This window comes from Colias philodice, chromosome 22, assembly GCF_061535455.1.
Source record: "Colias philodice isolate Cphi_HAF_F1 chromosome 22, ilColPhil1 Martin Lab GWU primary, whole genome shotgun sequence".
NCBI classification, from domain to species: domain Eukaryota; kingdom Metazoa; phylum Arthropoda; class Insecta; order Lepidoptera; family Pieridae; genus Colias; species Colias philodice.
The window spans coordinates 6,484,707-6,497,171 of NC_143107.1; the positions used below are offsets into that span (position 1 = coordinate 6,484,707).

The window sequence follows — 12,465 nt, forward strand, 5'->3', positions numbered from 1 at the left end:
AGAATAAGGAATTACATAAAATAATACAACATCAAAAGCTATTTTAACCAAGTCTCCTATCATATACCTCTAGATCATTTGAGATAAACAAATTTGAATTGGTCATGTACTGCGTAGTTAATGATATAATAACAATCCGTAATCTAAACTTACCCAACATAAACAGAGGAAATAGCTGCATAGAGAACGCTATGATAGATATCTCAATATCACTATACCATACTTACATCAAGACTTGCCTAATCTATCCACAATCATAAAAATGCATATAGGACTGTGTATGTCGCCGTCATTTGGTTAAATCTGTAATTTGATCGAATGACGATATTCAATTCAACGCAAAGCATACACGCCACATATTATAAAAGTTGTATTTTGTGTGTATATAGGCTAATCTCTGGAACGTTTATCGAATTTAAGGGGACACTGACAGATAAGACGTAAAAAAAAGGTACTTAGGCTTTCATACTGATATCCGTAGTATATTATTACTAGTCTGTGCTGATATTCTCACAGGAACCTTAGATTAAAAACTCATATAGGTACTCGTGCGAAATCGCGCTGCAAAGCTAGTGTAAGCATAAAAGTAGGAGTCGTATCGTAAAATCGTTCACTACTACAAAGTTTGTAAGCGATTCTGCAGCTCTATAGCTGTCATTTTCAAGCATTTATAACACGGATATAAAACTAACTTTGGGCAAGAGATTATAGCGAAAACACTTGTATTTGAATCAACTATTTTGCTCAAACATTTATTTATTCAATTAGACTTCTTCTAGAAGCACTTTTGAAACGTCATTATATATTTTTAACATTTACCACCGATTCGGAAAGCAGTATCTATGCAGAAGAACCGGCAAGAAACTCCGTAGTTGCTCTTTTTAATCATGTCAATATTTCAATTTAATTTTACGAAATATGTTACAGCGTATAATATTATGAAAACATGCCAAAGAACTGTCCTGAAATTATGATAAAAAATAGGCTTTCTATCCCTCAAATCCCACAGAAACGGGAACTATGCGGGTTTTTTTTCAACGCGGGCGAAGCTGGGCATGGATATCTAGTACATAATATAATTACAATTACTACATAATATGGTGGTTTACTAGAAACACAAAATTAAATATATAATGTGAAAACTTTTTAAGCAGCCTGCAAATGAATCGTTAAAACATGTTTTGATATGCACTCATCTCACTTTCATAATTTCAATTCTCTTTCTGCAAAATAATTGCCATATTTTGCAAACAAAATTATTAAGAATTAAAATTATTTATTATATTAGTTATTTTACAGGAAATTATATATAAAAAATAATTAGCTAGTAGCAGGTTAATACTAGTTAGTTTTAAGTGCAAGTTGGTTAAGATGCCTTCAATATCTATTGAGCTACGTGTAAAGAACACTGTGCAAAGAAAAAAATTAAGTAATACGTAATTAAAATGTTTCCATTTCTTAATAAACGTAACAAATAACACAGATAAATTAACAAACAAAAATTTTAGAACGAAAAAGCATAATACAAACCAATTTTAAAACGTACATGCATTTATCAATTTCAAATATAGAACATAGACTAAAGAGGAAACAGAGATGGCTATTCCAAACGATTGCACTCTATTTGAGAGAGTAACGCATTGGAGCATGTTTCCTTCTGTAAAGCCATTGACATAATTTTCTAATGCTCTATTGTTTAGTCTATGGCAATTGTTCTCTATAGTTCTGTAGTCTATGGTTTAGTAATGACTAGTATAGTATCTGTGGTAATGATATGAGGTTTATGAGATGATTAAAAAACGTTTGTTACTTTTTATGCAAGAGCTTAAGGTAATGTAAATAGGATGAATTATTTCGCCTAGGATAAATTATTGTATTATCCTTATCATACATGTGTTGGTGGACTATTAAAATTAAATATATTGTTTAGACATTCGAAATTACTTTTAATTATAATTTATCAAATTCATTATAAAAATTTTATGCAATATTTTTTCAGCTATTATAATTTTAAAAAACGTAACAGAAGTGCCGTTTAACACGCTTATATTAGCTTCAACTGTATGTTTGTAAGTACCTTACAAGTATGTAACCAAGTAAGCATTTACTTGATTATAATATTTGTTTTTAATTCTACACTATAATTGAAATATAACTAACATATAAGTAATGTGACAAAATGAATAGTCTCTACTCTCGAATATTTACCGTAATCATTCAGGCCCAGGCATCATTTAATGAACAACAATCAAATTTAACTCAGGTTTTAATATCCCAGACCGCAATAAACCCTAGCTAGCAGCTATGTAGTGACTTTGACACTCTTTAACTCATAAATTGGCAGGGCGGTGGCACAATGAGCCTTATTTATATACTTATGAGTTTTTTTTTATGTGAATCGCGTCTGAAATAGTGTCATCAGAGATGAAAAGACAAAATAATACACCGTATGCAATTTTTAAGTTAAAAGGAGAAATGAACATAAGTATTGACGTTAATTCTTTTAAATTTAAACATTGTAATAAAAAATAAGTAAATAAGCTCTACAGTAAATAAGGCACTAAGCATCATTTTGTGAAGCAGTCTTTATTGCAAAAATAGAATATTATTACAACACAACAAAAGAATATTATAACAAAATCCTATTAATATTATAAATGTGAAAGTTTGTAAGTATGGATGTATGGATGTTTGTTACTCTTTCACGCAAAAACTACTGAACCGATTACAATGAATTTTAGCACACATATAGAGGGTAACTTGGATTAACACATAGGATAGGTTTTATCCCGGAAATCCCACGGGAACGGGAACTATGCGGGTTTATCTTTGAAAATGCGGGCGAAGCCGCGGGCGGAATGCTAGTATTTACATAACCATTAAGTAGAACATCGCTCGCAATATCTCTACATTTTTTTTAAACATCAAAACTAGTTTATTTTTATTTCGTTTACCCAACTTATACACAAGAGAAGGTAAAGTCTCATTGCACCACCATCCTTAATCGGTACAGTCGCGTCCATAAAACTTTAAAGGCAATAAAACAACGACTTTCCAGCGGAACAGCTGATAAGCGCTTTTTATTTCACTGTCCAACATTAAAGTGCTTCAAAGCGATTCTGTCCTTTCTACATTAATGTGCTGCTCGTTTTAAATAAAGGGTACAGATAAGAAGAAAATTTGTAACGGCCACGTTTCTATGACGTCACTTTCTCACTTGTATTAAACCCAGTAATTGTTGGTTTAGAAGTTTAATAAGACCGAAGACTAAGCAAAACACTATAATCTTTACAAGCATTTTGAAGTGAAACATCTATAGGTGCATTGAGAGTAAAATTTCAAGGCCGTGTAATGACACGGTCAATACCGTCTCGTCATGGAGTAAGGCGACGATTTTGGAATCTTTGAATCTAGCCAAAGAATTTTCACTTCTAACACGTGTGCTCAGCACACACGCTCTTTTTTAATAACAACGTATAAGGAACTTTTATGATTTCTGATACAATTAATAATTTTTAGTTAGAAGTATTATAAAGCCAAAGCCAGGGGCAGACAACTAGTCTTTTGCAACATTATTAATATATAATGGAAATTATCTGTTTTCTAACACTACAAGAACAAAGTTATTGCAAAGTTAAACATTAATTGAGATAGATTTAATTAAGCCTTTGAATTGTTGTACTAGATTACAATCAATTATTATGAGCCCATTATGCTTGAACTTTGTTTCTGATTATATTAATTTTACGTGCAATATTACAAATTAGGGCTTCTTTTTGAAGTGAAACTTCTTTAGGCGCGTTGAGAGTAAAATTTCAAGGTCACTACATCATAGCAATACCGTCACGTTTTGAAGAAGGGCGACGTTTTTGGTAACTTTGAATCTGGCCAAAGAAGTTTCACTTCTGAGACGTCTGCTCGTCACAGACGCTCTTTTTTAATGCACTAGCTGCCCCGACAGACGTTGTTCTGCCCTATCGCCCCTTTTATGTATTGTCTCTCATAAGAACGTTCCTTGTGCCTTAACAAAAACTTTAAAATGGCGAATTGATCGAGCCGTTTTCGAGTTCACTAAGCAACACATTTAGCGAATTTTATTTATATAGATTTACATCAAACATACGAATCAAATCAATCGAAACTTTTCCAATCATCCGTCAATACGATTCCAATTATAAGTTCCATAATAAAAAGATAAACCCATATAATCTTATCTTTTCCAGGAATACCGCACAAACCTCGCCCGGGATTACGCGGGATTTACCCGGCCACAGGAATAATGGTAAGTACAAAACTATTCTGGTACACGGCAATAATATGTGGGATTGAGGATTTTTTATTTAGTAGTATAATCATTGAAGGATAGCATTATTAAAGGCAATATTGTCTTTGATCAAAATAAGGTATTAATGGTTATTAGATAAAGACAATCGGATTAGAATTAAAGGAAGACGTAAGTCCATGAAATGTTTAAGAACTACAGAACATAATCGCACTATAGTAGTGAATTAAATTCATAATTTTTAATGTTTCTAATATTTTGTATAGATAGGATGAAAAATAAAAGAAAAAATAAACTTTGAATTAGTGACTGTTTTTACAGTGTTTGACAGTGAACAACGAATGTCGGGTCAGCTAGTCATCAGACTTATCATCATCCACTAAAATAAGCGAAACTTATTTCTACAGACTACATGACGTGTTTCTATACCGAACAGCATTTGACGATTCCAGCTAAATAATGTGCAAAAGCATAAAAAATGTTTACAATACCTACTGGGCAAAACTTATAAAAATAAAAGTTTCTATTTACGACGTCAAAAATATCAGAATAATTCAACATTTTATTTCTTACACAAAACCACCCTTAAGTATTTCGTAACCAACTTCAAGTTGTATTAAACGAAGCAAAAACTTAGTTCATTTTCTTGTTTGAAAAGTATAAAGTTTCCAGATAAAATGGTTTTTAAAAAACCCCAAGGAAAGTTTGTCGTGTGGGCATAATCGTTTCTTTTCTTTTATAAAAGCTGTATTAGAAGTCAAGTTAAGTTTCCTTAATTTTTGTAAACAAATATCATTATACCTATAATATATTTTGTTCCTACTATATAATATTTTAACCTAAACATATCTTCGTAATTACAACACATACACTCATATTACATTGCAATAAAAGATTTCTATAATTTTTGGCATAAATTATTCAGATCTGTCTTTATGCTATGTGTCCTATTCCTTAAAATACGAATTTTTACCACTGGTGATAATTTATATTTCATACCATATAGGTATATGTTGCAGCTAACTGGTTAAACCAGCCGTTTCAATAATAACCTACCTTCTTTATTAAACGGCGCTGTTAAATTGAACTGTTTAAATAATACAACATTGTTGTATGTACATAACGCTAGATACCGCACAGGTAATTATTAATTATATGGTATCGCCAAATGAAGAGCCTAGGGTACTAATAAAACGGCTAATTTAATCAGTCAGATGTATTAAACGCCACAGAAGACTGATAATTTCTGTTACTTCTAGTAATACTAGTAAACTGATTACAATGAAATCTGGTATGTAGGTAGCTGAAGACTTAATATAAGACATAGGCTACTTTTTATCCCGGAAATCTCACAGGAACGGGAACTATGCGAATTTATTTTTCATTGAATACGCGAGCGAAGCCGCGGGTGGAAATCTTAATAAATTAAATTAACAATGATCTAATAATAATATTTTAGTATATCTTTCTACACATTTCAAAATTCCGAGAAATACCTTCCAAAGGATAGATTAAAAAGACGTCATATGTTTCAGTGGAAGCGTCATGAAACGTGACGTGTGACATAAATTGACACTTACAGGGGATGAAATTCTAGTGCTATTGGAATTTTCTAGGAACTGCGTATTCTGCAGTTTAGTTGAATTGTTTAGGTATGAATTAATTTTATCTTTATGTATTCAGATTATGTCGTATATTATGTCATGTAGGTAGATGTTTTAAGTGAGTGGACTTTGCAAAATATGTTTTTATTACATTTAGTTACGTAAAAATATTTTTAAAGTGAAACTTTTATTACATCGTCTCAAACTTTTTGGTCTGTGTAGCACATGTCGCGTGACGGTCGAACCGTAAGATAATTATCGTAAAATACGATAATTTTGTGCCTAAGTTTCACTTTTACCGTGGTTTCATAAAACCACACAACATTTTTTTTTTATTGTAAAGTATTTATTATGCTTTTAGTGTAATAGTGATAAGCAACTGAGCTGGGAACATAGCTTTGATTCCTTATAAATAAAAAATGAATAATTAGTAATGCAAATTTTTAAGAGGTAAACTATTTGTAGTGAAAAATCGAATATAAATTTTCCAATTTTATAAGAATAAGATGGACTAAAATTAATAACAAAAATTCAATGTAATTTCCATCTTATTTCAATTTTGTGACTTTCTATACCTCAAGCTTAGCTTTCATTGATTACATTGATATTTTCATACTTTGACCCAGTTTCATAAAACCTCTGATTACTAGAAGCTAATATAATAAAAATAATCTCAAACTTCGATCGCAAAGTACAATTTTCCTTTTCTTTATACTATAAACAATAAACAAAAAATATTATAAAGTAAATTTACAATCCGTCCAGACGTTATCTTTATCTTATTTAAAATTTTCCTTATTAGTATTGTTTGAAGTAAATTTTTCCTTTTATGTTAAAAAAAAAGTTAAATTTCTTATTGTTTATGCAAGAACGCATAATTTCTCACTGGATAGGAAAAATTGGCTTTGATATGTTTGTTTTGTTCGTTAAAATAATGATTACGATTAAAATAATGAACTCATAATATTATTGCGTCGTCGACGATCCTTGTACAAAATTTTTATTAAATCTGTCCGTTTAAACTGGATCAAAATCGAGTCAAAAAGAGTCTATTACATACTTGTAAACATATAAACTACCTTCTCTTCTTATTTTTATAATAGGCTATTTGACAGTATAAAAAATAAATTACTTTTTTGTGTAATCCATATATATATATAAGGTTTTTGAAGCGATTTAAATTAATAAATGATATAAATAATAACTTATTTATTTATAAATCGTCGAGAAAAAACATCATATTTTTTAAAATGACCACGTGACCGAAAACATCCATGATTGGCTGCATCTGCCATGACGTCACAGCGGCGTAAATAACAAGAGATCCCAACGTTTACTCACATCGTTGCTGAATTTCGCTTTTGATTTTGTTTCTTGTATAACTTATTTCTTGTGATTCAAGGTGTCTGTAATCAGTTTTGTTCTTTATGTGTTATTTTTGTTTGTCATGGAACCTAATTTCGAAAAAGCAGACAGTAGAAATCTACCTAAAGTGGACGCTATAATTAGGAAATAATATTGTAATACTGTGTTCTTTAAAAACAACCAAGATTTTTACGCTCCTCAATTGAGAAATGTGAAAACAGCTAAGTACGTAAGTTAATATTTCAATCGTCATTCATTACCTTTTTAGTTAATTGTACCTACAAACATGAATCACAATAGCACAGTAATTATGAAGTATACATTTTTTAGATTAAGTCCTTTATTTTTCATTTCAGCCATCCAGTTTATAGGATTGACTTGTGTGTATTGATTATTTTCAATATCAATACAAACACGTCATCATCAATTTATATATATATCATTATCTTACCTCAAGCAGGTAAGTAATGAGACGATTTATACTATGTATTGCAAATAAAATAAACTGCCTACTAGGTATTCAACACCATACTTACATCGAAGTGGTCTTCACAAAAAAATATAACTGTTTTAATTGATATATCTAATATCACTTGGATTTCTGCGAGCTAACTGCAACCACTTTCTACGCATTTTTATATCTTTTGGAGCACATATAAATAGTTTGTCAGGGGTTTTAATAGTCGTATTTCTGCATCCAGGAACTACACACCACCTATAAGAACTCATTTTCTGGTTTTTAAACAGATTAACTTAATTATACTATAATTAAAACAAAAACGAACAATAAGTACTAGGAGCAAGTTGATGTTTACGCCCCGGTGACGTCACCATGGTCGCGAGACGCCATATTCTTCAAAATTGTGTTTTGGCGGCGTATTTGAATATCATGTTTTTATTTTCCATTTTCTCAATGAATAACTACAAAAAATTAAGAAACATGTGTTTTGTGTGCTCTATAAACGTATCTTAATAATTTGAGACAGTTTTCAAAACCTTGTCAAATAGCCTATTATTATAATATACAGGGTGTCCCACTGTTGGTATACTAAGCTCAAAGGAGGTTATAGTTTTGAATACGCTGAGTACGTAAAAAATAATTAAAAAATTCCAGTCGCATTTTTTTTTCAAAAAGATGAATTCTTATAACTCTATGTGTACACCCATAACAAGCAACCCACCCAACTTTGCCACCAGCACGTGAGCTGTCGTTTAAGATTATGTTTTCATAGACAAAATGCTCACACTAGAGGAGCGGTATATGCCGGCTGCGCGAAGCTAGAGAAGAAAACATAGATTTTCAGGAAAAATTTAGCAAAAAATTTTTGATGTAATTTTGTTTTTTAAGTATTTTTTACGTGATCAGTGTATGCAAAACTACAAGTCCCTTCGCGCTTAGTATACCAATAGTGGGACACCCTGTATATTATACTTCATAATAATACACGAAGCTAACAAAAGAGTGTTAATCTTATATATAAAAATGAATCGCAAAATGTGTTGGTAAGCGCATAACTCGAGAACGGCTGAACCGATTTCGATAATTCTTTTTTTAATATATTCCTTGAAGTACGAGGATGGTTTTTATGTAGAGAAAACGTAAATATGTACCACGGGCGAAGCCGGGGCGGACCGCTAGTTACATATAAATAAGCTCCATTACCATGTATGCAGTGTATGCTATACGGGCATTTTATAAAATGTCCACATTACCCAACATTATCCGTAACATATAAAAATTAAGAACTAGTACCAAATTTTTTTTACGAGGTCGAGACAAAATACAACACCTGCATTGTTTACAATGCTCCGTCTCCCGTAGTTCTGTTTTAAACAATTCATTGTTTGAACAATGCTTAATTAATATTTTTGTTAAAACTTCGGCTTTGTACTTTTAAATGCACTTTTTAACTAGTGCAGTTATATAGTTAGTATTTGGGAATACTGTTTTGTTTATTTAGTAGCTTGCCCCGGTGTCGCTTGAAAGGTAAAAAAGGTAGAGGTCACTGAGAAATTATTTATAGACCTTTCCAATAGTGAAGGAATTTTGAAAATTAGTTTAGTGGTTTTAGAGTTTATCCATTTCTATCAACACACATAAAATCATTTTTTATTGTTTGTATTGTAATCAAAGATAATAGAATACTATACTAGATGGTAATATATTTAAGTATGAATTAAATATAAAATAAATAAAATCAAGCAAAATCGCAATAATGTTTCAATCGGTATCAATCGAAAAACAACGAAAACCTAGGAGTCTTGAACGCCTTAAAAACGTATGTCGACTCCATACATTTTTGTTCAGTATATAGTATATCATGTATAGCCGTATTTAAGAAAGTATTTGCGAGATTTCGTTCACCGCTCAGCTAGAAACAATTGGTTTTCTTTCCAAGTTAATTAATGGTATCTATTGTTCTTTTGTTTTACTGCTTTTTATCAAATACAGCCTAAATGTTGGGAAAAGAAAAGCTTTTTCGAATGAAGTTTACAAATAAGTAATTCTTTGTGTATTTTATGTTTTGTTGCTCTAAAGAGAACGGAAATTAGCTGTTTTATATTGCCACTAGCTGCTCCGCGCGGTTTCACCCCTGTGGCTCCGCTTCTGTTGGTCGTAGCGTGATGATATATACCCTATAGCCTTCCCCGATAAATGAGCAATCTAACAACGAAAGAATTTTTCAAATCGGACCAGTAGTTACCGAGATTAGCACGTTCAAACAAACAAACAAACTCTTCAGCTTTATAATATTAGTATAGATTATATGAGCATAATATGAGTAAGAAAATAAGTATAGGTACGAAAGCTATTTAATATTTCAATGATTTACTATTATTTTTCTAAGTCAAAGTGACTTATAATTCTTACAAATAAGCTGATTACATAGGAGTTTATTGAGGCATTAAAACACGTTTTAAATAAAATTATCTGTCTTAAGAATTTCGTCATATTAAGAAAAAACTTCGTTATTCCGTTATAAAACATATTATAAAACAACAATTCTGTATCATAATATGAAAATAATATAATATTATGTGCCTAAAGATTTATTATGTGGAGAGAACACTCTAAAATATGTATGAGACGACATCTTGATTAATATTTGATAATCTAGTCATTAACTCTGCAGAGACATTAGATAGTAATAAGGCAGTTTCATTAATAGAAAATGAGACTTTCAAGCGACTATTCATGTTCAGTATGTACCTATGTACATACTGAGATGTATAGGTATATATCGCTTATATTTCTATAAATATAAGCGATATATACCGAAGTTCTAATCTGATGTAGGTAAGTATATGGCTTCACTACCTAGTATAAAACAAAGTCGCTTTCTCTGTCCCTATGTCCCTTTGTATGCTTTAAGCCTTAAAACTACGCAACGGATTTTGATGAATTTTTTTAAGCTATTGCATAGCTTCTATCGCGGGCCTTGAGCGCGGGGACCGAATCGAGAAATTCCGTAACGAAAAAACCTCACGCTCCCCACTCCGGCTCGGAGGTGTGGCTTGAAGGCATGCTATGCAATAGCTTTACCGCGGCAGTCCCCGAGTGCCACACGTCTTTTTTTTTATAAGATAGAGTGATTCAAGGGGAAGATTTTAGTATATAATTTATTAGGTTTTAGACGAAGCTGCGGGCGGTAAGCTAGTTAACAATAAAGTTAAATTCCCCATCATAGCGTACCCATATGTACTCTACGGAAACCGCAACTACGAAAAACTCTACTGCAATTTCCAACCGACTTACTATAGTACCAACTCCGCAATGCACTCCAAAGTTCCCCAACTTTGGCTAACCCTGTAATCCTCGCTGGCAAGCTAATTCCAACTTTATCCACCTAACAATAAAGTTTAATTAAGTGCACTTGGATTTGGGCGTTTTTATTTTTCAATTCCAAAACGGTATTTCGTTCTTCGGAGTTTTAAACTGCTGCTTATGGAAATCATTCTGGAATGGCTTGATTGAAAAAGTTTTTGTATTGTTTTTTTCGTTTGCTCGAGTGTTTGGCGGATTTTAGTTTTTAATATACGCTCTACTGAGTTAGGTATCCTTAAGAGCAGTTTTATAACTTTCTAAAATTTATATCGTGGTTCAGGAAATATCTACAGAAGAAGTATGATTGAATCAAGGCTTGTGCAGTAATCATTATTCGCCCGCGACTTCTCTCGAATTGTCAAAGGAAAACACGCATAGTTCCCGTTCCCGTGGGATGTCCGGGATAAAACCTATCCTATGTGTTAATCCAAGTTACCATCTATACGTGTACTAAATTTCATTGTAATCGGTTCAGTAGTATTTGCGTGAAAAAGTAACAAACACACACACATCCTCACAAACTTTCGCATTTATAATATTAGTAGGATAATTATTCATGAAACTCTTGTGTAAACTTCAATCGTACACTATTTGTTATGTATGAAGCATGTTTTTATGTAGGATTCTTTCGCCTTGATACGATGAACATGAGTTTAAAATAACTTGTTTTAATATCAGTTTCATTTTCGATAATTAATTATTATGCCTATCTATTAATAACGCCCTGAATCTAATAGAGAGTTGAAACTTAATAAACATAAGCCCACTTAATAGACTTCGTAATAATACAAAGTTTATGATAATATGTATCTATAGATTGTAATTTGATATACCTTCCTACAAATATATACATATGTACATAATGTTACTAGCTGACCCGGCAAACGTTTTTCTGGCAGTTATTTATCAATTAAGGGTATAAAAAATCTGCGTTATTCTCTGACCTACCGAATACATAAAAATAATCTTAAAAATCGGTCAAACCGTTATGGAAGCGATTCGTTACAAATAGTGTGACACTAGAATTATATTATTAGTAGTACAAAATAAAATAAAGTTTCTGTGATCTGTGATGCATACTATAGGTACCTAACATACCTACATCACATATTATATTATACCAGGTATCACAGATAATCTAAATACTAAAAATGAATCGCCAAATGTGTATCTAAGCGCAACACTCGAGGACGACTGAACCGATTTTTGTTAATCCTTTTATAATATTCCTTGAAGTACGAGGATGGTTGTTATGCTGAGAATACGTAAACACAACAGGCGGACCGCTAGTACACTATATTATCATACTAGGCTAGTACTCGCGTCATTTATTATTGAAACCTTGTCAAAGGCTTCGTGAAAATCTGTTAATGAATGATAACAAATTC

The 12,465-nt window shown here is 31.6% G+C and overlaps 1 protein-coding gene across 1 annotated transcript in view; it reads left to right on the forward strand.

Moving 5' to 3' along the window:
- The window catches only part of LOC149478494 (cell adhesion molecule Dscam2-like), a 107,070-nt gene that overhangs the window by 60,625 nt on the left and 33,980 nt on the right, over positions 1–12,465 (forward strand). Inside the window, exon 4 of the mRNA XM_089709265.1 lies at positions 4,224–4,282. Within this exon, the coding sequence (XP_089565391.1) occupies positions 4,224–4,282 (59 nt within the window). The remainder of the gene's footprint in view (positions 1–4,223; positions 4,283–12,465) is intronic.